This window comes from Macaca nemestrina, chromosome 18 (assembly GCF_043159975.1).
Source record: "Macaca nemestrina isolate mMacNem1 chromosome 18, mMacNem.hap1, whole genome shotgun sequence".
Classification (NCBI taxonomy): Eukaryota; Metazoa; Chordata; class Mammalia; order Primates; family Cercopithecidae; genus Macaca; species Macaca nemestrina.
The window spans coordinates 72643324-72671224 of NC_092142.1; the positions used below are offsets into that span (position 1 = coordinate 72643324).

At 56.5% G+C, this 27901-nt stretch overlaps 1 protein-coding gene across 2 annotated transcripts in view; it reads left to right on the forward strand.

Annotated features, from left to right (window-relative positions):
- Positions 1 to 27901, forward strand: part of LOC105491296 (VAC14 component of PIKFYVE complex) — a 115322-nt gene that overhangs the window by 77189 nt on the left and 10232 nt on the right. For both annotated transcript variants that reach the window (XM_071084901.1, XM_071084902.1), the window contains exon 15: positions 26743 to 26917. In XM_071084901.1, coding sequence (XP_070941002.1) covers positions 26743 to 26917 — 175 coding nt within the window. The remainder of the gene's footprint in view (positions 1 to 26742; positions 26918 to 27901) is intronic.

Here is a 27901-nt window from a genome sequence, read left to right on the forward strand (position 1 = left end):
CACCTGCTGGGGGCAGTGGCGGGGCCCCCAGAAGCCCCTCATGCTGGTGCTAATGGATGGCGAATTAGAGTGAAGTGGCCAGACCAGATCTCTGTTTTTGCCTCTGGCCCCAGTTCACAAGCGAGAGCTCCTAGGCGGCCCCACTCTTCCTCTCGCCCCTTTAATGGATTGCGTTCCTTCATTCGGGATAAAAATAAATTGCTGTGGCAAATGTGCACCAACCTAAGTCTATTTGCTAGAAGAGGTCCTGATCCACCTACCCAGAATGCAGTTGGGTTTTGATCTTTCATGAGTCCGTAGCCATATCGATTGGGCCCCCAGCTGAGGGGAGGAAGACAGGACATTGAACAGGCAGGAGGAATTATTCCGCAGAACTTCCTGCTTCCCTCTCAGCAGAAGCTTCTCTTCTTGCTGGCTTGAGTTGTCTGTCCAGCTCCTTGTGTGAATCTTCTGGAGCTTTCCACAGCCGTTCCCCGCCCAGGGGCCAGGGCTGAGGTGTTTTTGTTGCCATGCAAGGGACACAGAGGAGTGTGTGCAGCAGGAGCCACTTTACACAACCAGCTCTCGGCTTCTCATCTCCTAATTGGAGACCCCTTGGGAATGGGAATGGCAGGGGCACCCAGGAGGCCCGAGAGGCCCAGTCTGACACACGGAAAAGACTGTTGGGAGAAAAAGAGTGCTGCCCTCCCAGGTGAAAAGATGAACTTGTGAGGTGCAAAGTTCAGGGAGTCCAGAGAGCCTGGCCCAGGCTGCATTCCATTGTTCCCTAGTCCATGGCAAAATGATCAGCATCCCTGCACCTCACAGAACCATCGGAGATTGTTCCCTGTTGACCCAGAAGTGATTGGGGGTGGGGAGGGAGGTGGTCCTGGCCTTGCTCTGCCTCCTCCAAGCAGTCCCCACACTTCTTACTGGCACTCCCCATAAGAAGGGATGGCTTTTCTTCTGCAAAATGGATACCACATGTGACGACCCTTGCTAGACTAGGGTGGGATGAATTAGGTCTGACCTGGGGCATGAGGGGAGTAGAGGAAATGCTGGCCAGAGGGAACCCTGCTCAGTGTGCTCAGGGGGCCCAAGAGCCTCAAAGCGGTGGCATCCTGGTGTTTGGGGCAGGGGGGTCCACTTGGCTTTGAGCAGGGCTGGTGGGAGGATACTAGAGGTCACAGGTGAACTTGGCAAGAAGTGGCCATATGTCCTTCAGGGTGACCCCTGTCCCCACAGCCCAAGCAGCCATGCTCCCACTGAATCAGCTGTTGCCCCCACTTCCGGGAGCCCCTGTGATAGAGGGGAGGACCTGGCAGCAGTTTGGTGGGAAAGCTCCCCTCCTCGATGGCCACCACACAACACACGTGGTCAGACTCCTCATCAGGTTCACGCTGGCACCTGCTGGCCCCTTGCCAGTCTTTCCCTAAAAGAATGTTCTTTGTCATCTACACACCTGAGAAGCATCACCTCCCCCAGCCCATAGCTCAGGCAGCCAGCAGAGCTGGTAGGGTGATGGTCAGGAACTGTTTTCAGAGGCTGAGAACTCGATAATGAATTTCTTTCTGAAGCTTGAGAAGTTGTTTCCAGATGGGACCTGCAGTATTCTCTGGATCTCACTATTTAGACTTCACCTAAGGATGCCAGGAAACTTGGAAAGATTTGACATTGGTCACTCCAGCGGCTTCATTAATTAACAAGTAGCTAATGTGTACCACAATGTGGTATCATTTATTTATTTTTTGAGACAGTCTCAGTCAGTCACCCAGGCTGGAGTGCAGTGGCACAATCACGGCTCACTGCAGCCTCGCCGCGACCTCCTGCCTCAGCCTCTCAAGTAACTGGGACTACAGGCACATGCCACCATGCCTATTATTTTTTACTTTGGAGTAAGAGGAAGTCAGCTATGCATTTTTCTTGCACTTAGTAAATCTTTTTTATTTATTTATTTATTTATTTTTGAGACAGAATCTCACTCAGTCAACCCAGAATCGAGTGCTGTGGCGCAATCTCGGCTCACTGCAACCTCCACCTCCCGGGTTCAAGCAGTTCTCGTGCCTCAGCTTCCTGAGTAGCTGGAATTACAGGCGTGCACCACCATGCCTGGCTAATTTTTGTATTTTTAGTAGAGATAGAGTTTCACCATGTTGGCCAGGTTGGTCTCAAACTCCTGACCTCAGGTGATCCACCCACCCCAGCCTCCCAAAGTGCTGAGATTACAGGCATGAGCCACCTCACCCTGCCACCTTTTTTTATTTTGTTGTAGAGATGGGATCTCACTATGTTGCCCATGCTGGTCTGGAACTCCTGGGCTCAAACTGTCCTCCTGCCTCGGCCTCTCAAAGTGCTAGGATTATAGGCATGAGCTACCACAGCCAGTCGGTATCATTAAAAAATGCATATACAGTGGTAGGTTTGCAACTGGCCCCTAGAAGCCATTTTCCATCCTCTGCCTCCTTGGGGCCAGCCTGCATCTGAGTCAGGACAGACAAATGTGGGTGCCCTTTGTCTTCAGTACATTTAAACACCGAGCGTGTCTTGTCCATCATTGTAGAATGCATTTCTCAGGAAGCTCTTTCTCTTGTCCCCATGTCCTTTCAGCGTGTTTCCCTGGCTTGCCCTTGGAGACCCCTGTGCGCTTCTCCCTTCTCTCTCCTCATGTGATTTAGCAGAGTCACAAAGATCACAGAACCCCCATACCCTGGCCCCTGTCACAGAAACACCCCCAGTTTCTGCTGCATGCGGTTTGTGAAAGGCTGCCCAGACCTCTTCCACAGGGAAGGAGAGAGCTCCTGTCTCAGATCACGGGTGATGTGACCCTCGGAGGGGCCTGGCCTGGGGGATCCACGGCACACAATTCCGCCTTAGATGGCACTCACCGCCCTGCAAGGGAGCATGCAGTCCCCGGGTAAGAGTCTGGGTGGGCCAAATCCTCTTCATAGCCCAGGCAGGGATGGCCCACCAAAGAGGCTCTTGGGATCTGAGTGGATGAGGGAGTTTTCTGTAGTTCAGGGCTCAGATGCAGTGAGTCCCCAGGAGAGTGGGGGCTTCGGTCATTTTCCCTTGTCGTCATCACTGTTCCATCTTTTAAATGTACCTGTGGCACCTGAGCGTCTGCCCTCGCCCCCAGTCCTAGGTTCTCAACTGTGGCATTGAGAGGTGATCTGCAGGGTACTGCATAGCCTTCCAAAGACCCCAGAGCTGAGGTGCCCTCCACTGGGCCTGGGGTCCTATGCTGTGGAGAAAGAGAGAGTGATGGCCTGATGGTGAGACCGATATGGGGGGACACGCCTGCTGTGAGCACCATCACACAGGCCCAGAGGGCACGTGCAATCCAGGACTGGCACCGTGGGATTCACCTATCCCTGTCTGCAGAGCAGTGCCAGATCCGCCAGCCCACAATCCACAGCTGGAGTGGCCTGGAGAGTTGGTGTTGTGCAGCCCGAAGAGGCACAATGGCTGTCCCATGCAGCAGACGGGGACAGAGCTGAGACGAGAGCCGCATCTCCTGATCTCCACACACCAGGGCAAGACCCCAGACCTGGCAGCCGGGGCTCAGCCTCATTAGAGAGAAGCCAGGCCATCTTATGGAGTCGCCATCCGACCCAGGGTTATTTAGCCTTAGAAAAATCCCCGCAGAGACCTCTCCTGATGTGACGCCGTCCTTGTCCTCCTCTTCCTTCTCTTCTTCTTCCTCCTCTGCTTCCTCTTCCTTCCTCCCCCTCCTCTTTCTCGTCTTCATCCTTCTTTTTCCTTCCTCCACTCCTCCTCTTCCTCTTCTTTCTCTTCCTCTTCCTCGGCTTCCTCTTTCTCCTCTTCCCTTCCTCCAGTCCCGTTCCCAGGGCTCTCATCCCTCCCCAGGATGGCTCCCACTGGCTCCACCCACTCAGGCAGAGGTGAAGCGCCAAGTCAATCTGCATGTCCTTCCCTGGCTTCCTTCTAGGCCCCAGCCCCACCATGCTGGCCTGTCCCTTATCCTGGCGCACTTCTGGTCTCCAGCCGGCATACCCTCCCAGGAGCTCCCTGGCACTTTGACAGTGAACATCTCTCCAGGTCTAAATCTCCCTTTTGAGTCTTGCTCAGGAGGACATGTGTCACCCCCTCTTCCCAGGGATGTGTTTTTCCCAGTGTTTTTCGCAGTGGCTCGCATCATCCACGTTGGCCTCTTTTTAAAGCCAACCTGAGATGATTCAAGTGCACTCAAGTCAGCGCTTATTTTTTCTAGTCCTCCACCAGTCTGTTTTGAGCCCTGTCTCTCACTTTCCTTTTGCAAGCCGCTTCCTTAAGTGCTAAGTTTTGCATCTGTTTGTTCCCTCAGAAGGGGTGCGACCTGCCCCAGCCCCAGTCTTGAGCTCCAGCTCCAGACCACATGGGCGGATAGCCCCCACATGGGGCCATCGGGGCCTCCTCAGTACCCCAGGAGAGCATCCTCTTCTACCTGATTGTGGTACTTATGTCTCCGTTCACCATCCACCTCGTCATCAGTAAACCCGTGTCCTCAGATAGGCCCTTCTGCCCCCAGGCTTGCTATTTGCATATCCACTCCTTTCCCTCTGAAGGAAGAACAGTCATCGAAACTTAACTCCCAGCCCTTCCCACTGCTGCAGAGAGGAAGGTGCCTTGGAAGCTCCACTGGAAGCCTGAGACACTCCGTCTTGTTTTCAGCTTGGTCTTGCTGTCTCCCCGGGAAGCGGTCTCCCTTTCTTACCACATAACACATGCTTCAGAGCCCCAGATGTGTCTTCTTTCCTCGTCCTGATCAGGGTGGTGTGGCAGCCTCACCTCCCTTCAGGCTCGATGCCCGGGATGTCTTTGGTGACTGTAAATTTGAAGAACGTACTATTTGAAAGTACACAAATCGTGAGTGTGCTCATGTAAATTTTCACTAACTGTGACACCAGGGAATGAGCCCTCTGATCAAGAACTAGAACATTTCCAGCACCAGAGAGGTCCCTTTCACGTCTCCTGCAAGTGACAGCCCCTCCCCGCCTCCCTCAAGTACACATGTACTGACTCCAACACAAGAGGTTCATCCTACCTGGTTTTGAGCTTCATATAAATGGAACAGTACAGCTGGTGCTCTTTTCACAAAGCCTGGCTTCTTTGGATCCACATTGGGTTTGTGAGATTCGTCTGTGTTGGATGTCACAGTAGTTCACATTTCCATGGAATATTCTGTATGACGATACCGTGATTTATTTATCTCTTCTAGTATTGATGGGCATGGGGGTTATTTTCAGTTTGACACTATTATGGATAATGCTTTCTTATGTGCCTTTTGGTAAACATATAGACACATTTCTATTAGGTATATACCTAGGAATTGCTGGATTGGCAGGCAGACATACCATGGGCTCAGGGAGATACTGTCCAAAGTGCTTGTGCCAGCTTCCACTCCCGTCAGCATTGTGGGAGAGTTCCAGTTGCTCCACGTCCTCACCAACACTTGATATCATCAGTCCTTGATTTTAGCTATTCTGATTAGGGGTACAGTAGTATCATCTTGTGATTTTAATATGCATTTCCCTAAAGACTAATGAAGTTGAACAACTTTTCATAGCTTAGTGGCCTTTTGGATATCCTCTTTTGTGATGAGTTTGTTCAAGTCTCATTTTCCAGTTGAGTTTTTGGTGTTTTTCTAATTGATTTGCAGAAGTCCTTTGTGTGTTCTCAGTCTGAGTCTTTCTCAGCTGTGTATACTGTCATTATCTTCTCCTACTGTGTGGCATGCCTTATCACTCCCTTAATGATGTCCTTTGATGAACAGACGTTCTTTATTTTTAATGTAGTCCAGGTAATCAATTTTTCTTTACAGTTAGCATTTTTTTGGTTTTGTTTTGTGATGCTTTTTCGGGGAATTAGGAGCTCATGGAAACATACCCATGAAGCTGCCTGTTTCTGAGTGATGTTTGTTCAGCATTCCCAGTAAGTGGATGCTGAGCATGATTCACCTGGAATCCAGAGGTGTTTTTTCTTAATTCTTGATAGGGTCTTGGAAACCATCTAGTCCAGCCTGTTTGTGCTTTGTAAAAGCAAAGGTTCCTAGCAATCCCGCCAGTCCTCCTGACCTGCCAGAATCCAAGGGGCTTCTGCAGCAGCAAGGCCAGCAGGGGTCTGCAGCCTGGAGCTGGCAACCACTAATCTTACTATATTGGGCAGCACTCTTTGGGTGGCATGTGGTGGGAACCCAGGTCAAAGGCACCAAAATGAGCAAAGGGATTTGACTGGCCTCTGTATCCAGACCAAGAGCAGGATCAGTGAGATCTCTCCAACCTTTGTTTGAGGTCAGCCATGCTGTTTTGGTCTCTTCCAAGTGTCGGAGACACGGCCCCCACATCGCCTGGGCATTGCATCCCAGCCAGTCGCGACCCAGAGGGAAACCGTGGGGCTGAAGGGTGCTGTGAGTGGCAGCCCTAACAGAGCCCCACATGGAGTGGGGGAGCAACAGCATACCTAAGGAAAGGGGCCGCTCTTCCCATGAGATGCTAAGCCAGGAGAACCACAGGCTGGCCATGTGGCTGCCTTCCCAAGCACAGTTTTCTTTGTTTTGGTTTTTTGTTGTGTGGGGTTTTTTTGAGAAGGAGTCTCGCTCTGTCGCCCAGGCTGGAGTGCAGTGGTGCAATCTCGGCTCACTGCAAGCTCTGCCTCCCGGGTTCACGCCAGTCTCCTGCCTCAGTCTCCCGAGTAGCTGGGTCTACAGGCACCCGCCACAATGCCCGGCTAATTTTTTTTTTTTTTTTTTTTTTGTCTTTTTAGTAGAGATGGGGTTTTACCACGTTCGCCAGGGTGGTCTCGATCGCCTGACCTCGTGATCCGCCCACCTTGGCCTCCCAAAGCACTGGGATTATAGGTGTGAGTTGCCGTGCCCGGTCCCAAGCATGGTTTTCTTAAAAGAGAAATGCAGACGGGGATCATCACTATCTTCTCCTAATCCCTATGAGAACTGAGTGACAAAGCCTATGGAAAGTGCTTAGGAGACAGCCTGGCACCTAGTAACTGTGCACTCGGTACCAGCAGCAACTAGTAGATAACTGTGAGGAGCCGAGGAGGCCCCGAGGTGGGCAGTGGCTGGTCACAGAGCCAGGCCTGGCCCGACTGCTCCCTCGGGCTCAGCTCCTGGAACGCAGGTGTTCTGGGGTTGACTCACTTCCTCCTGTTTTAGAGAAGGATAAGAGAGAAAGTTATAGAGTCATTCAGATGAATACTCAAGGCCGGGCTCGGTGGCTCATGCCAGTAATCCCAACAATTTGGGAGGCCAAGGCAGACAGATCACTTGAGCCCAGGAGTTCAAGGCCAGCCTGAGCAACATGGTGAAACCCTTACTACCCTACAAAAAAAAAAAAGAAAGAAATTTAATTAACTGAGCATGGTGGCATGCACCTGTGGTCTCAGCTACTCAGGAGGCTGAGGTGAGAGGGAGGCTTAAGCAGAGGTTACGGTGAGCTGAGACCGTGCCAATGCACTCCAGCCTGGGTGACAGAGTAAGACCCTGTCTCAAAAAAACAAAAAGAAAAAAGAAAAAATGAATACTCAAACCCCAGCACTCTCCCATCTTCTGTCCCCAACCCACGCGGCAACCAGCCCTTGTCAGTCAGTGCTGTGCAGTCAGGACTGTGGACGGCACATGACAGAAAACCGATTCTCACCCTTACAGGAAGAAAAACAAAGGCATCAGTACTATTCAGGGTGCTAATCTATATCCAGAAAATACATTCTATACTTTTTTGAAAAAAGAAAAATAAAGGTAGTGTGCAGGCAGAGGCAAGGATGGGCTCATTTAAAACTAGAAGTTCAAGGCTCAGGCCACCTCCTGTCCTCAGGTCCCCTTCTCCCCCGCCACAGCTGGCTCTTCCTCCTCCATCTGCGCCATTTGTGGACAGGCCACCTGCTCTGCGGCCAGATGGCTCGCTCCGGCCCTCTCGGCACCCCATCCTTCAGTACCTGTCCTGGGCTGATGTCTCATCGGGCCCACCAGTGTGGCCAGAGCGTGCTGGTGCCGATTGCCCTGAACAGGGTCGGGTGCCCACCCTCAGACACAGGAGCAGGTGTCCGTGGGCCGTCATGGTTCTGGAACCAGAATCCAAGGCCATGGACCTCAGGAGGCAGAGCCAGCAATGGTGTGGACCTGGTGGTCTGGGTTTAAATGCTCCCAGAGGAGGAGTATGAGGCAGGCCCTACCGAGGGCTACCATGGGGGTGGCTGAAGGAGTGATTTTTTCACCTCCAAGCAGCCAAGTCCTTCCTCCCTGCAGGAAAGTGGGAGGGTGAAGCTGTATATGTGACCCAGTGACCCTCCAGGTCCACAGTGGGAGCAGGCAGTGAGGAGATGATGGCCGGGTGTGGCCTCCAGCTGATCCCGCCTCTGTGGCCTCCTTCCGCCGACAGCACTATGTCTGGAAGCATCCGTGCAGACAGAGCGGATGGGTCTTCTACCCTTTGTCGTGTGTGGAGTCGGGGGTGGACGCAGGCCCAGCACCTCATCCAGGCCCCGCCTGGGGCCCTGTCTCCACATATGTGACCCAGGCATGGGTAGCCAGAGGGCCAAAACTGATCAGAGTCCCAGAAAGTCTCAGTCAGGGAGAGGCCAGGAGGGACCTTATGGGCCAGTTGGGTTCTTTCATATAGGAAGAAACTGAGGCTCACATTTCTCCTGTAAATATTTACTGCCTGCTGCCTTTGTATGGAGGAGGGCCTGGGCCAGGCCAACATGGGCCCCGCCTCCACAGCCTGGGGAGAAGGTATTTCAGGGAGATGGGAACATCTTATGGGGGAGTGGACAAGCACACTGGGGAGTTCATAAGGAGAGAGCTCCCTGGCTGGGGAACAGGGGTCAAAGATTCACTCACTCCACACAGAGGGGCATTCCATGAATATTCCTGAGTGCCTGGGATGTGCCAGGCCCCATGCCAGCTCTGGCGGGGCTCCCGCCTCCCCCGGGGCTGCAGTCTCATGGGAGGGGCCCACAGGGACAAGCAACAAAGAAACAGGTGACCTGGTCTTGTGATCCATGCTCCAAAGAAAACACTGGGGGAGGTGGGGGAGTCCTCAGGTCCGGCCTGTGAGAAGGGGGGTGCCCCACAGCGTCGGCAGAGCCAGGAAGCTGTGACCTGGATCCGAGGTTTTCTGAAAGCATAAAAGTGCCCTAGTTTTCCCCTCTCCTCAGGCTCCGCTGAAGCTATGCCAAGAATTGGCTTTTAAAGGCTGCCTGAAATGTGGTTTGGAGCCAAAAATCTATAGAGCCAGCGCATTTGTGACCTTGTTGAAAATGCTTACTGAGGAAAAACAAGGGGGTGGGATTTGGGATTTTCGTTTTCCTTTGTGAAATTTACAAATACATATATCTGTCTGGTCCATCCCCATCCCATCTGTATCCCACCTGCAGGCCCTGACCTCAGCCCGACAGCCCTGACTACACCGTATCGGCATCTTCCATTAGCCCGCACCTCCCCCATACCCCATCCCTCGCCATCTCCCGTGCATCAGTAATGAAAAATACCAAGTGGGTAAAAATAAGGAGCCCGGTTATAGCCCTGGAAATTAGGCCACAGCTGTCAGGCCGGGCAAGAGAGCTCGCCTCTGTGAGAATGGAACCGCCCGGAGCAAGAGCTCGGCCCCCTCCCCGTAAGGGTAGATCAGAGTTTCCACCCAGGGGGCGGGAGGGCGCTGCTGCTGTGCTGGGCAGGCCAGGGAGCCCGGAAGCGCCGTGTGTCACTGAGCAGCCCTGTCCTGGGTGTCCGTCCGTGCCTGGCACAGTGCCCACCGGTGGGGACACCGCAGTGGGCAGAGCTAGTCCCTGCCCGCCAGGGTTAGTCACGATCGCAAGCATAGCATCGCAGCGTGGTGATGCTCAGTGGAAGAGATGTGGGGGAGGGGGTGCCCAGCCTGTTGGGGGGGTCTGGGAAAGCTTCTGAAACGTGACGTCTAAGCTGAGCCAGGAAAGATGAGTAGGAACTAGTTGGGGAAGGAGGTGGGGAAGTGTTTCTGACACAGCAAGCAGTCTGCTCAGAAGCCCAGAGGCCAGCCCCCACACCCTCTGGGCAACCTGGAGTGTGGCTGGGAGGCCCCGGTGGCCTCATGAGCAGCCCTGAGGTACCCTGTGAGCCAGTGGAGGTCTGAAACAGGTTCAGAAAACCCCCTCCACCTGTGTGAGGGTGCCCAAGTCCCTGAGAGGAGCCTTTGGATGGGCAGCGGGTATGTGCCAGGCTGTGCCTGAGGTGGCTGGCTCACAGAGCTTCCAGTGGGACGGAGGGAAGTGGGGCCCAAGGCTCACCAGTGGGGGCAGGTGGTGAGACCCTTGCTTGTTCACCATGACAGCTGTGGCCCTGCACACTCTCCTCTGCCATTAGTCTCATGAAACATCACAGGCTAGTTAGGAAGCTGGCTCAGGAAGCTGGCTTGACCAGGGTTCTTGCTGCTCTGTCATTCCGGAAGGTTCAGTGCTGCTAGGACAGGCAGTTTAAACAGATCATCTGGACTAAGTTTAAAACCCTCGCCGGGCGCGGTGGCTCAAGCCTGTAATCCCAGCACTTTGGGAGGCCGAGACAGGCGGATCACGAGGTCAGGAGATCAAGACCATCCTGGCTAACACGGTGAAACCCCGTCTCTACTAAAAAATACAAAAAAATTAGCCGGGCGTGGTGGCGGGCACGTGTAGTCCCAGCTACTCGGAGGCTGTGGCAGGAGAATGGCGTAAACCCGGGAGGCGGAGCTTGCAGTGAGCCAAGGTCCGGCCACTGCGCTCCAGCCTGGGCGACAGAGCCAGACTCCGTCTCAAAAAAAAAAAAAAAAAAAAACCCTCTCGACACCCGAGACATCCCTGCCCTGGACTTGTTTGGTTCTTCAGGGTATGCTGGCTTTAGTCAGTTAATTCCAGGTGCCTGTGAACTCGGCCAACTTTCCTTGTCCACTCATTTTTCCTGAGAAGAGTCAGCTTTTTCCCTCCTCTCCCATGAGCTGAGCCCCTCCTTCCAGCCCCTTTCCTGAAGAAGACCCCCACCTACCTCTGTCGGAAGCCCCCTGCCCCCACAGTTGACAGGTTCCTGGAGTCACCTCCCTTCCTGCCCTTGAAGCCTGAGTGGCTGTCCCGCTCCAGTTCCTTCTGCTTCTCCTGGGCCCCCCAGTAGCATGGTAATTGGTTTCTCAGATCTTCAGCTGCGAGCGCCGTCTGTGAGTATTTCCCAGTCCCTGACCCTGGCGGGAAGACCCATCTATGATCTTACCCCTGTGGGGAGCCTCGGGGGAGAGATGAGGGAGAAAAGACTGATCCTTCCAGTCTCTTCTCTCATTCCTGCCAGTGATGCCTGAAATAGACAGCAAAAATGCCGCCTCTTTGCCCCAGCCCCCTCCCCAACCCCCGCAGCCCAAGGTCACAGGCCCCCAGGATGGGCCCGGGGCCTGGTGAGCAAGCAGGCCACAGGAGAGGGGCGCTGGAGCAGCTGCCGAGTGCCCTGTTTCGAGCAGCTGCAGAGATTTGTATCTGCAGTTACTGCTGGAGGGTCACGGCCTCCATTTCATTTTTGTGGTGTTTGGAGAAGAGTTCAAGCCTCTCTCCACGTATACGCAGGCCCAGGTTTGGTTTTCCCCCAGCCAGCTAATGGGTTTCTAGGAGAGAAAAGATAGCAATCAAATATGTGCCCACAGGCCGGATATGGTGGCTCACGTGGTAATCCCAGCACTTTGGTAGGCAGAGGTGGGTGGATCACTTGAGCCCAGGAGTTCAAGACCAACCTGGGCAACATGGCAAGACCCCATCTGTACAAAAAAAAAAAAAAAAAAAAAGCCAAGTTGCTCCTGGGCAGGAGAGTGGGGAGCCCAGGAGGCAAGTCCTCTGGGTTGATAGAGGGGCTCAGAGGAGCAGACATCTGACTCATAGTGGTGTGGCCTCTGGGGAGGGTGCCCCCCTAAGATTTCTCCCTAAGATCTGTGTCTTCTCAAGCCTGCCCTCTTCCACTCCATTCCCCGGGCCATTCTTGACTGGGCTCTTCCCTACCCCAGGGGAAGGAAGTCTGGAAAGGCAGCCCGAAACCCTGTGTACTTTAATTGGAAGAAGGTGGGAGCCTGAGGCCAAAATGATTCAAACAGCACGCAGAAGGGCAGTCTTCAGGGCAGAGCTGTGGTCGGTGTTTCCATCCTCAGAGCCCGCTCTGTGCTGGTGGCTGCCACCACGCCTGTCATAGCCAGGCCGTTTGCGCACGGTAGCTTTTTTGCTCTAAGTGGAGACGGGGGCTTCGTCTCCATTGATAAGACTTTCCTCATCTGCTGGCGATTCTATTTTAGGATAAAGCCTCCCCCTGTAGTAGGCACTCCTGCCTCAAAGTGGAGCCAGGCCTTTTTTTTTCGTGCTCGTATTATGCTAATCACTCCTTGCAAGCAGGCAGACTTTGTAGGAGGTTTGCCTGGTTTTAGATGAAACATACGCCTTTGAAGCAAAGAGCCACCGTAGCTAAAAATACCATTTCCCGGCTGTTGATCCTCTCATTTGTAAAATGCATGTTTCCATTGTTAAACCTGCAGCAGCCCCTCTAGAGAGGAAAGCTCCATTATCCTGGCCAGGCCAGAGTACCCATGACCTGGGGAGGTAGCTCCTTTCCCAGCCCTGCCCGTGGGCTCCGCCGCCAAGCCTCTCCGAGAAGGAGTCCAAGAGAAGCACACGGAGGATTCTCAATACTTTATTTTCTGTTTAGAAATATTAAACCACATAAAATAAAAACTGAATAATGCAGAATGGTATAGCGGTAAACGGGAAAGACCCCTGACCACCTGCCGCCTCCTCCCTCAGAAGAGGCCTCTGGGGTCAGCTCCTGTGTTTCCTTCTGCAGCCCTTTCTGTGCATTTATCAGCTTGAGGCTCGGTCTGGTGCTGGTTTGGCAGCGGTGGGCTCTGGACTCGGAGAGCTCTGCAGTTTGCCCAGGTCCCTCCCCTTCACTGTCTTTGAGCGGAACACATCTCCTTCCGGATCCTGAGCCTGGCTAGACGCTGTCTCTACGCTCCCAGCCTGAGCCCAGTGGCTCAGGGTCACCATCCCTCCCCGCGGAGGCTGCCACATCCCGGTGTGAAATCTGTCCACCCGCCTTTTTCTGTCGGTGGTTACCTGGTGTCTTTGCTCACAGGGACAGTGGCGTGATCCTGGCGGGGAGTGGAGGGACCTGGCCTCTTGCCCACCAGCACAAGTTCTGCTGTAGGGGTCCTGGCCTGTAACTCAGAGCTGGGACTAGGACACGTCCCCTGGGATGACTTCCAAGGACGCCTCATGTCTAGGGCCCTCTTATTTCTCACGCGTTTAATCCAGGGAAGATTTCCTGGGCTGGCAGGGAACATGTGGATGAAAAGCCTATTTCATGCGTCTTAAAAATCTTTGAAAATGGCTGATCACAAAAGGAATTTTTTCAGCCTCCCAGGAGGGGGTGGGGGAGGGTACAAATAGGAGAACCCCTCCCCTTCCATTTGGCGAGAATAACTGAAGGAACCCCCCCTGCCGCCATGCTTTGGCCCACCACTGCGGCTCTGGCGCCTCCATCCTCCCAGCCCTTTGAGACTCTGATCTTTTTACCAGCCTCTCAGAGGCCACAGTGAGGCTGCTCTGATATTTGCTCTTTGTTACCGGTGGTGGGTATTCATGTTTAACTTCTCGTCCTGTTTTCTGACACTTATCTCAGTGCTCTTTAAGTGGGCACTTATAAAGCCTACAGAAAGCCGTCTCAGTTCATAAAATTTCACAAAACCCCTGGACTAAAGATGTGAAGACAAGAAAGGCATTCATGGCTCTAGCTCCTAATCGCAGCCAGAAAGGCAGGAATGGCCCGTGCCCAGGGCAGCAGCTGTGAGCTGTTCTTCCTTTCGGGGTGCTGGGGCTGTGCAGGTGGGCCCGGCCACATGGCTGCCAGGAGGCCACATGGCTGCCAAGAGTCCAAGCACGGGTCTTGCCCAAGAGCTGACCTCTTCGTCTTTGTGTTTGAACAGAGGAGGCCAGGGCTGTGCACAGCAGGCTCAGGACCGTGCAGGTAGAAACCAGCAGGGAAACAGTGAAATGCCAAGCAGAAACTTAAACCAGGACCCAGACTCTGCACAGGCAGGGGTGGGGCCTCAAGAAGGCAAGTGTCAAGGCCTTCCACCCAGAGCTCCAAGGCCGAGCCAGGCTCTGCTACCACCCATCCTCTGAGACTCCTGCCAGAATCTCCCCCTTCCCTCAGCAGGGCATCACCATGCCTGAAGCGACCGGCCCTGGTGAGGCAATTGCAGGCAGCAGGTCTCTGGCCACCCCGGAAGCTTGTTGAGAGTACAGATCGTGGACCTCCTGGTGGTGAGGCCTGCGGGTAGTCCAGGCATACAGCCAGACTCTGGGGTCCCTCAGTTAGGGTATTCCTGGCTTGTTCTGGAGGGTAAATGCACAACCTTCTGGGTGGATGAAGACACTGATGGGACAGGGGTTGGTGGCTCCCCACTGAGGGGTGTGGAACTGAAGCCATGCGCATGGCAACCAAGGCAGAGCACTCGAGGTGCCCTCAGAAACCAGAATGACAGCCCCTGGCCGGAACTCCTTCAGAGCACAGAAGGTCCTTTGAAGGAAAGTTGCCACGGGAACATGAGATACTAGAGAATCACTGTAATCACCCAGGGCCCATGACCAGGAGGACAGCCCATCTGGTTAAATAATTTGGGGGAGGGAAATGTTGACATGGGGCTATGGCCATGTGAACACTGAGGCTGCTGAACACTGAGGCTGCTGGACCCAAGTTGGCCACGTGGCTTTAAGGCCAGAGGGGCCGAGTGTGGTCCCTGCCGAGGCCTCTGTGTCTTAGTCCAGCACTGACGAGGCAGAAGGGGAGGCTCACCGTCTGTAAACTGTGGGAATACGCAGCAGCAGGAGTGCTCCCTGGCCTGGAACAAAGGGACTAGTTTGGGAATCATTGCCTGAAATAAAGGAAAATGAACAGCTTGGTGATCAGAACACGGGCAAGGGGCGTCCCCAGACATTGTTGGGGCCGGAGTAGCTCTGGCCACCTCACTTGGGTCCCAGCACTGCTGTCACCCGCCTCATTCCTCACAAGGCCCCCGTGGTTTGTAGGGGAAAATGGCAGAGACACAGGGATGCTGTCCCAAGACAGACTCAATCTCAGAGGACCCTGCGTGAGGTCACATGCCACAGGGTGAAGGGGTGTCTCTGCCCTGGGCATACAAGCTGCAGGGAATGGGTGGGAAAGGGAGCCAGCCGGGGAAGGGAGGTCTGTGTCCCTTGCGGATGCCACAGAGCGTGGGAGCATGTTCATGGGAACATGAGCACCGGGTCAGAGACCCAAGTTCTGGCCCGTCTGTGGCCCTGGCTGTGTAGCCTGGGACCAGTCCTTGGCTTCAGTTCCTTCCTGTCCCATGTGGGTGACAGGGGCATGCAAGGGCAGGCAGGGCCAGGAAGCAGTGTGCCAGGCAGTGGCGGCCTCCTTATGGGCAGGGCTGGCCTCCACGGGGGCAGCTGAGCACATCCTCAGGAGGAAATCCTGCTTAGAGGGGTCAAGCCCAGAGGGCTTCAAAGGGAGAGAAAGGTTACATCTGCAGTTCTCCAGCAGAGCCCAGGAGACCCCAGGGCAGGTAGGGCTCGGGGATGCCATTTCCCTGGCAGTATCAGCCAGGGAATCTATCAGCCAGTTCAGAGCACCAGCCTTGGCTACGTCTCCCTGGGCACGAGGAATCTTTATATTAAAATCACCCCAGCCTGGACCTGAGGCAGCAGCTGGCCGGGCTCCCACACTCAGGATCTGCTGCTCCCAACTCGTTTCCGGGGACCTGCTGTCAGAGTCAGCCCCATGGACTTTCTCCCCCGGGTCTGAGTTTGGGTCCAGGCTGCAGAACTATGGCTGCAGTTTCGAGGCCCTGCTTCCCTCTCGTACCCTTGGAGACAAACCATTGCCCTAGTAGGGTAGAACTAAGTGCAGATCATAGGCCAACAGCATCCCAGCCAGGTGTGGTCAGTGCCATCCGTCCACAGAGGTGGTTCCAGGGGGAGAGTGGAGTAGAAGGAGCTGGCTACAGATATGCCGCCCCAGAGCCACAGGAAGTTTCTGAAGAAACTTGCTCCAGTCCACACCAGAAGGCCCCGGTGATCTCTGCAGCTCAGGAGGCCCAAACTGTCTTCCCGGAAAAGTGTATCTAAGGCTCTGTGCCGTCTGGGCCCTGGAGCTTGTTAGGGGACAAGGGGGTGGGTGGGCAGCAGTGAGTACTGGGTGCTGGGGTCAGGCTGACCGAGGGGGACTTCGGCAAGGCCTCTCACGTGTGCCGCGCTTGGCATTCTCTGCTAGAAAGGGCTCTGGGCTGGAATCACAAGTGGCCCGTGCTGAGAAGTTGAATGTACACGATGTTCCTAATGTACTGTCATTTGTGGCCAGGATTAGGAAGGAAATAGTGATTCCGGCTTGGAAGAAATCCCTGTGGCAGGAGAGGGCAGGAACCCAGCAGGGACCCAAGGGCTTGGGCACTTCTCAGCGCTTCTTGGAGTTGATTGTCATGGAGACAACAGGATTTACTTTAGTGACCAGTCCCTTTATTTTCACTTGCACTGAGGATTCAGCATGCAAGAAGGTCCCTGCGGCCGTGCCAAGGCTTCATGGCCTGAAGACGACATTCTCCAGGCAGGGGCCAGACCAGCCGCACTCCTGCCCCTACTCCACGCACCCAGCTGTCTCCTCACCCCGGCCTTGCCCTCCTCACACCGCCTTTTTCTCCAATGCCAAGACACTATCTCAGCAGAGTCCCCATCGGTCCTCCCTGCAATCTCAGCTTCAGAGCCTCCAGCCCAAGGTTACACGCCTGTCCCCAGCCCCTGCCATCTGACCTGCATCCGGCCGTATTCTGGGGTGTGTCTGTGGGATAGAAGGCGCAGCCTCTTTTCTGAGACACAAACGCAGACCTCATTGTGAGTCATATGCCTGCTGAGTCCCCTCACAGGGACTCCTTGCAGATTGTGAAATGCTTCTGCCAGAGCCAGACACCCCCCAAGAACCCTGATAACACAGTTCAAAACCCACCTGACTGTGAAGCCCCTTGGCCTGCAGTTCCGTGTGCATGCCCAGCCCCACAGCCAAAGTAACCCAGGCCACCTTGTCCCTTCCTGGAGGTTAATTTTCTGTCCTACAAGCATTCATCTCCCCGACTGCCTGTAGGGGCCCAGCCCAAGGCCTTGCGGTCTAAAGCCGAAAAGGAACCAGGGCTCAGGGAGGGCCGAGGGGCCAAGTACCACTTTAGGAAGGAAATCGGTGGGAACTAGCAGCGGCTGAGGCAGGAGACAGCGCAGGGCTGTCCTGGGAAAGAGCAGGGGGCTTGAGTACCTGTGAATGGACACGGGACAGGCTGGTCAGACTGAAAAGACACATGGAAAATAAGGCCAAGGCAGGTGCGGTGGCTCATGCCTGTCATCCCAGCACTTTGGGAGGCCGAAGCGGTGGATCACCTGAGGTCAGGAGTTCAAGACCAGCCTGGCCAACATGGTGAAACCCCGTCTCTACTAAAAATAAAAAAATTAGCCAGGCCTGGTGACAGGCGCCTATAATCCCAGCTACTCAGAAGGCTGAGGCAGGAGAATCACTAGAACCCGGGAGGCAGAGGTTGCAGTGAGCCAAGATTGCGCCACTGCACTGGACGACAGAGCAAGACTCCATCTAAAAAAAGAAAAAGGGCCAAGCCAGTCCGATGGGCCAAGGTAGATGATGACTCCCATCCTGAGGAGAAGGCAGAGCCCCTCCCATGGCAGCAAGGGCCATCTGACTCCACCGTAGGCAGCGCGGAAAGCAGGAGTCAACTCAATCCCTAGAGCAAGCCCCAAACCTAGGGTGAGGGACCTGCTAATCCTGGGGGCTGAGGCCCCAGCTGCCTTTGTGAGACTGTTTGGTTGTCTGTGGCAGCACCCACCCAGATGAGATCTTCTCCGGAGGTCTCTAGATGAGCCCAGCACGGGTGTCTGGGACCTCCCAGAGCCCAATGGCGGCTCCTCTTGCACAGAGGGACAGATGGCTAAGAAGACTGAAAGCCTCTTCCTGTGCCCCTCCTCCCTCCATCCCCTTTCCAGCAGCTCCCCACAAAACCCAGAAAAACAAGTCCTGCATCCTCCTCCTCCTCCCACCCCCACTCCCTGCAAGAAACTTTTAAGTGTACCAGACACATCGACTGCATTAAACACGATGCATTTTTAAGGCATGAGTTGGCAGGGTTACCATGGCTGCCTTTGCCCTGAGGGGCACACTGCCGAGGATTGATTGAAATAAATAAAACAGATTTACAGTTTTCATACTTGGAAGGAGAGAGTTGGAAGGGAAGAGAGCAGAGGGGGAGGGGCAGGATGCAGTGAGATTCTGGAGCGTTCTGGACTCGAGATGGGAGGCCACTCCCTCCTCTCCCTATCCTAAGGTTATACTGACCCAAAAGCTGCTTTCTCTTTAAATTCCTAAAGGATCCCAGCTGTGGGGCGGGAACAAGGCAGGGAGGAGGCCCGTTTCCAGTAGGAGCGGCCCGGCCTTCGCTGTAGTTTCTAGCCTTGATATTAGGTTGCACCTCAGATTTATTGGCCGTGAGACTCCAGGTGTCTCCTAGGAAAGCACTGGGGTCCGTTGGCCTTGGACCACTGAAGGGGACGGATGTGGGCGTCATCCAGCATCCAATATAGAAAAGAAACAAGGGCTGTCCAGGTGCAGTGGCTCACGCCTGTAATCCCTGCACTTTGGGAGGCCGAGGCAGGTGGATCACTTGAGGTCAGGAGTTCACGACCAGCCTGGCCAACATGTCTCTACTAAAAATACAAAAATTTGCCTGGTATCGTGGCACATGCCTGTAATCCCAGCCACCAAGGCAAGAGAATCGCTTGAACCTGGGAGGCGGAGGTTGCAGTGAGCTGAGGTCACGCCACTGCACTTCAGCCTAGGCAACAAAGCGAGACTCCGTCTCAAAAAAGAAAAGAAACAAGGGCTCTCCTGTCTGTGCATGGTCAGCCACAGGCAGCTGGGGATGGAAATGAAGGAAGGAGGCCTGGCCGCAGGGAGAAGAGAGGGGCCTCTGAGCCAGGATGCCCTGCCCTCGGCAGGTACCTGAAGCCTGTTGCCCTCAGCCCTAAGGCCGCTTGCAGAGAGACTGGTGGAGTCTACCCAGCCCACACTCTCAGAATCAGCATCCATCCCAGCCTCTGAGGGACCTTGAGGCAAGACTACCTGCCCAGTCACCCATGTGAGAACCCCATCACCATCCAGAGCTGCCAACAGCCTGCCAGGGAGCACAGCGATTACTGACCCCATGGCACCCCCCGACCAAAGAGCTGGGCTTGCAGGCAGGGTCCCCACTGGGCCAGTGGGGCTAGAGAATTGAACCCGCTGGGGTGGGAGATGGGCGCCACCGGGGGGTCCTGGTGTAGACTAGAGAAGCAGAGGCATGAAGAACCCGGTGGGGTAGTTGTGGGGGGTGGATGGGCAGTAGAAGGAGACCTCCCTGTATCTGTATCCAGTGAGGCCACTTGTGTGACCTAGTCTAACAGGAGGCACCGAGCAAAATCACCCACACTCTTGCCTCATGGGGCCACCAACAAGGCTCCATTGGGAAGGACGTCCCATGGATGGCACGCGAGAGTGGACAAGGTGGAGCATAGGAGAGAACTGAGGAGTGGGGGTACACCCACCCGCCTGGAACTTGCCAGCTGAGGCTTCTTCTGAGTCCTCCGTTCATCATGGGGAGGGCAGCGTTGCAGGGCCAGTGAGGGCTGGAGTAGAGACAGCAGCTGAGGGCATGCCGGGCGGGAGCAGGTACCCCCAGCCTCCACTCTCATCTCTCAGCCTTGCCATCTCTTTCTAGGGTTTGAGTCCAGGGTCTCTGCCCGCTGGGCCAGCTGTTTCCCATGCTGTTGGTGGCTTATTGTTTGGGACAGTGAAGAATGTCAGAGGCCCCTGGGAGGGGATGGTTGCTTCGGTCTCCATTTCCCCATGAACTTCTCTTGAGTTCATCTGGTGCCCTGTCCACATCCCTGCCCTTGAGCCCCAGGTTGGCCCACGTGGGCAGAGGGGCAGGCTGTGTCCACCAAGGGCCCTGGAGGCCAGTGCTGGCAGGCAAGCTAGCAGAAGGGCATTCCTGGGCCCTCGGCCTCTCCTCCTCCCGGACTGAACACTCACCCTAAACACCCCCACCACAGGTCAGAAGCATCATCTGCTGCTGCCTTGGTCACCCTCTTAAAGAAGCCAGACCCAAAGAAGGAGGGGTGGGGAGGGCAGAGCCTGCACCCAGTGAGTGCATGGGTTCCCGTCCCCAGCAGATGGCTCAGCATCCTAACAGTCACTGGGCAGGTGGGGGTGGGGGGGCGGCAGCAGCATGCCCCTACTTGGTGACCAGAGCCAGAGGAGGGTCCCCAAAGGGAGCCAGCACAAATATCCTGAGCAAACAGCCGTGGGACCTGGGAAGGATCAGCCGACAGTGAGGATGGGGAGGTGTTTCTGGCCTTGGTCACTTTGCTGGTGCTGTTTTCTGAGGGTGCAAGGACATGAGGTCATGGAAGTTTCATGTCTTCCCTGAAGCCACATGGCAGAGTCCAGCTTCCCCAGGGCGGAGCACGGCAGGGAGCCAGAATGTCACCTCCCCACAAGGAGACCCAAGCTCTGTCCTCTGCCCTCCTGGGCCTCACCTGCAGCATGGGGCCCTGCTCCAACAGATGCCTGGCAAAGAAGCCATTCCCCAGCCCCTCCCGAGCAGGCTTCGGCTGTCCCTAGCCTCTGATGTGCCAGGCTTTGCCCTCCCCAGGCTCCCACAATGAGTCTGTCCTAAAAGGACCTGCTCCCTCTCTCCCACTGCGAGCTGGCCCTCCTCGCGCCCGGCTCCGGGCCCACAGGAACTAACCAGGTGGGGAGAGGCCACTGGCCACAGCCAGCTGCACCCTCGGACAGCAGTGTTTCCACAGCAACTCTTTTGCTGCTCTGCACACAGCCGCGGGCAGGAGGGGTGTTGAGGGGTAAAGCCCCCAGGAAGTCTTGTCCTCCAAACCAAGGCCTGACTTTGCCCAAATCACTGACCTGTCTTATCCCTGGAGGACATACAGCGTGTGGCCCCTGCCCCCAACCCAGGACAGGACAAAGAAGACAGCGCCAGGCTCTAGGCTCCCGTCTGCCCCGTCCATGCCTTTCTCCCACCGCCCCTTCTGCTACCATGAGGCAGGGCTCCTGCCAGCCTGGACCACGTGACCTCAGGGCGTGACTGGCCAGTCTAGAGCCACCCAGACACCTGCGGCACCTGCAAAGCCAGTTGACACCTTACTCCTCCTGCCCACCCTGGCCCAGGTTTCACCTGAAGCAGGGGCTATGCGTGGATGCCAGGTGGGGGTTTGAGAGAGCATCTCCCATGGAGGCCTGTGGCTGTCCAGGGCTGGCGCCTGATGTGTGCTGATGCTTGCCAGTGTTAGTGATGGGAGGGATAGTAACACAAAGGCTCACACCAGCCTGGCAGGTGTGGTGCAGTCACCTCCAGGCAGACGCTGCTCCAGAGCAGTGGAGAAGGCTGCAAGGGGATACAGAGCCATATCTCTCCTTCCCTGGTCCCAGCATGAGCCTTAGCCTTGGCTTTGGAGGCTGCCCCAGAGGGAATATTCATGGGCAAGGCTGTGTGGTCTCAGTTCTTAAGGAAAAGTGACCGCCCCCTCTACTGGGCTCTGGGAAGTTCAGAGCAGGCCGAGGGCAGGTTGCTCCTCTGAGAGCTCCTGGTATGTGGCAGAGAAACCAAAGAGAAGATGGTCCCACCCCCAGCACAAAACCAGACCTGGAAGGGGTAGCAGCTGTCCAGGCAGCAGCTGGCAGCCCAAGACAGGGAGGCAGAGCCCAGTCCACAGGGCCTCTGGGCTGTGTGTGAACGGCACAACCAGTGACACAGCCCCTGCTGGGCCAAAAGCTCCATTGTCACTGAGAGAAGAGCCTTCCCTAAATGGCGTGTGTCCTTGCCTTCTGGCCACATCCCCCCTGCCTGTGCCTGAGTCACCGGGATACACCAGAGGTCCCCTTACTGACTCAACACACTCCCCTGTGGACCCCTGCCCTCCTCCAGCCCCACGGTGGGCCTCCAGGGTGGTACAAGAGGTCCCCTATGCCCTCCTAGACCCTTTTCAGGTTCCCTCCCACCCCAGGTCTCTGCCTTGTTCCCAAGCACATTCCAGGCCATTGTCTCATGACGAATAGCATTTTCATGCGGGTGTTGGAAAATATGGGCACATGTTTAATGCTTGCAAGCTGTGCTCCACTGTTGACGCTGTGCTTGGGAGCCAGGCAGGCAACTCAAGCTGGGCTGGGGCTCAGCAAAGAAGTGATGACGCAGCAGCCCTGCGAGGCAGCCATCTGCCAGGCCTCCGCCGGGCAGGGACAGCCCCTGGTGCCCACTCACAGCGGGCATGGGGAAGCAGAGTGGTGAGGAAGAACTCAGGTTCTGGAAGGCGATTCTTCTAGGTCTGACTCCTCTGTTCCTCCTCCTCTGGTCAGCTGTGGGTCCTCTCTGAACCCCCGATTCCTCTTCTTTGCGATGGGGGTGGCAACCCTGCCCAGGTTGTGTGAGGACTCAGCATGACACCACAAGTGGAGCTAGCTCAGAGCCCAGTGCCAGGTGCGTGGTAACTCCGAGGCCACCTGTCTGTACAGATCCCTGTGTGGACTGGGGACTGTAGTGGAAAATGGGCCCTCTTTCCTCCCTCCCCAGCTTCCTGACTCAAGGACCCACTTCTCACACCCTCCACCCTGAGCCTGGCCTCTAGTAAGGGCCCCGTGAGCTGGCCAACACTTCCGCTATTATTACTGTCTTCTTGAGGCTTTGCAACCGAGCGATCTGGGATCCTTCTCCCCAAACCTAGGGTGACCTGGGGTCGAGGCAGGATGCGGCCCCCACCTCCTCCCCAGCGGCAGGATGGGAGTCGCCCTCAGTGGAGGCCCCTCTGCTGCCAGCCCCAGAACAGCCTCTCCAGGCTCCTCCTCCTGGGGCAAGGGTGGCTGAGCGAGCGGCTGGAGCATGGCAGGGCCTCAGCACTGCTCTCTGTGGTGCCTACTCCCAGCCTCTCCTCTCCCTTTCCGTCTTGTGGTGCTTTAATTAGCGATACTCAGAGGGAGACATCTCGTGAGGAGGCTTGTGCTCCAGAGTCTCCTGGCATGAGCCAGCTTCCCAGGCCTCTTCAGCCAGCAAGAGAGTACAAGATCTAGGCCGGGCGCAGTGGCTCACGCCTGTAATCCCAGCACTTTGGGAGGCCCAGGCGGGCGGCTCACAAGGTCAGGAGATCGAGACCATCCTGGCGAACATGGTGAAACCCCGCCTCTACTAAAAATACAAAAGAATTAGCCAGGCGTGGTGGCGGGCGCCTGTAGTCCCAGCTACTCAGGAGGCTGAGGCAGGAGAATGGCGTGAACCTGGGAGGTGGAGCTTGCAGTGAGCCGAGATTGTGCCACTGCACTCCAGCCTGGGCGGCAGGGCAAGACTCCATCTCAAAAAAAAAAAAAAAAAAGAGAGAGAGTACAAGACCTGGGCAGGGCACGGCAGGGCAGCCAGGCCAGGGCTTGGCCTGAGGGGTGACAAGGGCAAAAATGTAACATCACGCTGCCGTTTTCCACACACCGGTGTTTGCACAGCACAGAGGCCTGCCTGGGCATGAACGGAGAGAATGTGCTGGCCTGGGGGAGGGGGTGGGGGGTCATTGCACCTCCCATTCTGTCCAGGAGACCCTTGCTTCTTGGGGATAAGTGCCCTGAAAGAACCAGAACTTTCTCTTAGAAGGGTCTGGTAGGAGGGGCATGCATTTCAGACTGAGGCTTCACCAGGACCTAAGGTTGCAGCCGAGGCCTCGATGTCTGGGAGGACCCTGCTACGTGCTGTTCCTGGCCGAGCCATCGGGCCAGGGCAGAGCACGTGGAGCCTCTAGGGCCACGTGGGCTTGGCAAGGTCAGGAACTGAAAAACCCAAGAGGCTAGAACACCATCAGTGGAGGAGGGACAGAAGAGGGAGGCTGGAGAGGAACCAGTGAGAGGTGTGAGACCCTGTAGGCCGAGGTGAGGGGCAGGGTTTGTTTCAGATCCAGGAGGAAGCCGCTAGCACATCCCAGCAGGGAGGGGCATGCTCTGGCGGGCATGCTTTAGGATTGTCCAGTTGGTGTGTGGAGGGCGGATTGTGGGGGCAGGAGAAGCAGCAGGAGGCAGATCCTGAGACATGGGGAGATGGACCAGGCAGGTGATACTGACAGCCCCCTAGGCATGGGGGCGGGTGTGGGGCAGGGTGGCCGTGTAGGATGTGCTCCCAGGGTAAGGCCCCCATACCTGCCAGTGGACCCAACAGAGGGACTGGGGGTCAGGATGACTCGTGGTTTGGGCCTCAGCAGCTGGGTGGGCAATGCCACCATTTACTGAGATGAGGAGGGGGTGGCAAGTCCATGGGGACACCAAGGGTTGGTTGTAGCCCAGCGAGGTTTGAAATGCCTGCTAGGTGGCCAGGCAGGGCCTTCCACCACGCAAGCAGCTGTTCCATCTAGAGCCCAGCGGGGGCTCAGGCTGGAGGGCATGTGTGGGAGTCACCGATGGGGACCACAGACCACCGGGAGGCGCAGCTTCTCCTCACCACTAGCCCCTCATCCATCCCTCCCTCCACACCCTCCTCAGCCTGCCCTCACGTGGGCGCCACTCTGCCCTCCGCTGCCACAGGTCCCGTCTGCCGGCCTGGATCCCTGGAGAGCGCTGCCTGGCAGCGGCTCAGCTGTTGGCCTCTGTCATGGAGACGGCACCAGCTGCCGGCGATGGGCACTTGTGACCATTTGTCAGAACGCCCCCCTTCCTCCTGTGCCTGCCCTTCTGGAACATTTCTGTCCCACAGCCGTGGAGACAGGGCTCATGGAGGGGTTGTGGGACCGGGAGGGGCCGGGAAGCACTGTCTGGGCTCTACAGCGGGGCCGCCACCTCCTGGCCTTTGGCTTGAGGCTGCCTGGCTGGGCTTTCCCTCTGCGGCCAGCAGCTCCCCAGAGGAGCTGTGGCCCCTGTGGTACCATGTCCCACACACTGGCCTTACATGGCTTGTTCCTCGTCTGCATTCCTCGTCCTCAGGCTGCCCTCTGAGAACTTCCCCCTGTTTCACAGATAGGTATTGCCCCTAATTAAAGTGGAGAAATTGTGCGGAGACATTGAGATCACACTGCTGTTAGTTGAGGACACCTGGCTGAGGCCTTCACCTGCCTCCTAACCCCGGGGGAGCCCCCGGCATGGCAGGGTCCTCGTGGCATGTGTGGGGAGATGAAGCGGCCCTCACTCGTGCGGCCACCACCCCCTCCCTGCGCCGCTTGTTTCTGTTTCTCGTGGTTTCTTGCCCAGGCCTGCAGGCTCCAGCCAGGGTAGGCTGGAACGGCCTGCCTACTGTTTGCGCTTTGTGGTCTGGCCTCTTTGTTACCAAATGCTCTGGGGTTCCTTTGGGGCTGGGGGTGGGGAGGAATCTTCTCCAGTCTGGCCCCAGAGCCATGGCTGGCGTTCAGGGGCATTCGGGAAGCTGGGCCCAGGTCATGCAGAGCGGAGGCTGAGTCCAGCGACCTGGGAGGAGATGGAGGTGTTTCAGGCCTCCCACCAAGAAATGTGGCTCACCTCACTGAGCACCTGAGACCTCGGGGCCTCCAACGCCATGTGGGACCTGTGGTGGTGCTTCCCTGGAGACAGGACGCGGCGTCAGGCTCCAGAGCTCAGCCCTAGATGGGAGGTGGTGTGGGCAGGGGTGCCATGCTGCCGCCAGCCCAGCAGTGAGGAAGCACAGTGCTGCACACCACCCTCTCACCAGCCACCCCACTCCTGCCCCATCTTGCCTGCATCATGCTGTTTGGGGAAGCTCCCAAATCCCTGGGACTCCAGCTGGGAAGCATTGCCCAGGCGCCCTTCCCCTGCAGGCCAGGCCTCCGAGGGCACGCGGAAAAGCAGCGCGGATTCCTCCAAGCCTGTCCTCACCACCCACTTCTCACTGCTAGTGTCATCTGGCCCAGGGACCCTGGGGAATCTGCTTTCATCCTCTGGGTTCAGTTTTTTCCTTTTGTATAATGGGGAGGCTCCTCTCACAAAGTCCAATCCTTCGCACTGAATGACTCTTACTAGACAAGAGATGGGAAAGGGGTCATGGCCCAGGGACCAGCGAGCTAGGCTCTGGCCTTAAGTGACTCCGCGACCTTGGTCAAGTCACTTCACCAGAGTTTCACTATCCGTACAGTGAAGAAAAAACTCAGGGTCATAATGCTGATCCCACATGGATCTGTGCTCCAGGCCATGGGGTACAGCCCGAACAGCACAAATCCCTGACCTCGGGGGCTTCCAGGAGGAGGAGTGGGGCAGTAAACAGGTGACCGATGTGTGGAGAATTGGCCGGATGAAGATGAACTCTAGCAAGAGAAGAAAGCCCAGCGGGGGACAGCTGTGTCTTGGCCTGGGGTGGCGGGCATTGCCCAAGCGTGTGGGAGTTCAGGAAGGTGACGGGGTCCCAGGGACTATTTTGGAGGCCCAGCTGTTTCTCTTGTGTCCAGGGATTAGTATAGCGTGGGACACCCTGGCATGGCTAGGCCCAGGTAAGCAGTGCTGGGAAGCCTGGAGGCAGGTGCGGCGTTCCCCCCACCCTTCCCCGCCCCCCCGTAACCACAGGCCTCAGAGTCATGGCTCCACACCGGCCTCAGAAAAGGGCAGATTTCCCCAGAACGCTGTAAAACCAAGAGGAGGCCTCCCAGGCTGAGACGCAGGTCGTCCTGCGCCCTGACCCCACTCTGCCTGCTCTCCAGGCAGCTGTGCCTCCTGCTGAACGCGGAGAACATCTTCCACTCGATGGCAGACATCCTGCTGCGGGAGGAGGACCTCAAGTTCGCCTCGACCATGGTCCACGCCCTCAACACCATCCTGCTGACCTCCACGGAGCTCTTCCAGCTAAGGAACCAGCTGAAGGACCTGAAGACCCTGGTAGGCTGCGTCCGTGACTCCGTCCTCAGGTGTGCTCCTGCGTGCCGGGGGCACACCGTGTGTCAGCCCGCCCCTCGGCTGGCCCCAGGAGGCTGTCAGGGAGAAGATGGGGTTGAAATCGAGACCTCCCCTGGTCCATTGGGAAATAGGGATCCTGGGTGAGTGGCTGCACACAGCACTAACCACAGGTGTGTCATGTCACCCACACTGAGGTCTCTGCCAGCAGAAGGGTCCATGTGTCCATCCTGACCCCCCAAGAGCCCTGCCTTTTCCGTTGGTTGACACCCTGGTCCCACTCCAGGCACTGCCCCCTTGAAAACAGAGGCTCTGCTGGCTGTGGGCCTACCCGCTGGTCAGTGCTACCCTCTCAGGGCCAGGCCTCTGGGTTATAACCGTGCTGGCGAATCAGGGGTTAACTGCTCTTCTCGCCCTCCTTGGCCTGGCCCCTCTCTCCCACAGCTGGGCACATCTGGCTCCTAAGGCACCTGTCATAAGCCAGGGTGTCAAGTTTGCTGCCCATCCATCCCAGGCTCTGGATGAGGACGCGCCAACGACTGGTCCGAGAGAGCAGAAAGGACGCTCAGTCTCACTCCCCTGTGAACAAGGAGAGATGCGGGTCCCAGGCCTCTCATGTGCTGGCTGAGGGTGGTGGCTGCAGAGGCCGTGCAGGGACAGGCGCTGTCCTGGAGGCGGGGACTCCAGGGGTTTCATTTCCCAGGCCCCCTGCCGGCTCAGACCCTGCTTGCACCCTCCCCAGGAGCCTCGGGGATATCCAGGCCCATGTCCGGGGGCATCTGGGGCCAAGTGGCTCTGCACGATCCAGGCCACAGCCCTGCCTCCCTCCTGTGGTTCCTTCCAGACATTCGCAGAGGCCTTAAGAATTTTCCTCCGGGGCAGGGGCTCCCCCAAGTGTGGGCTGGGTTCCTGGGTGGTTTCCAAGTGTTCGAGGTGGCCTGCAGAGGTGGGGAGGAGACGGCATTTAAG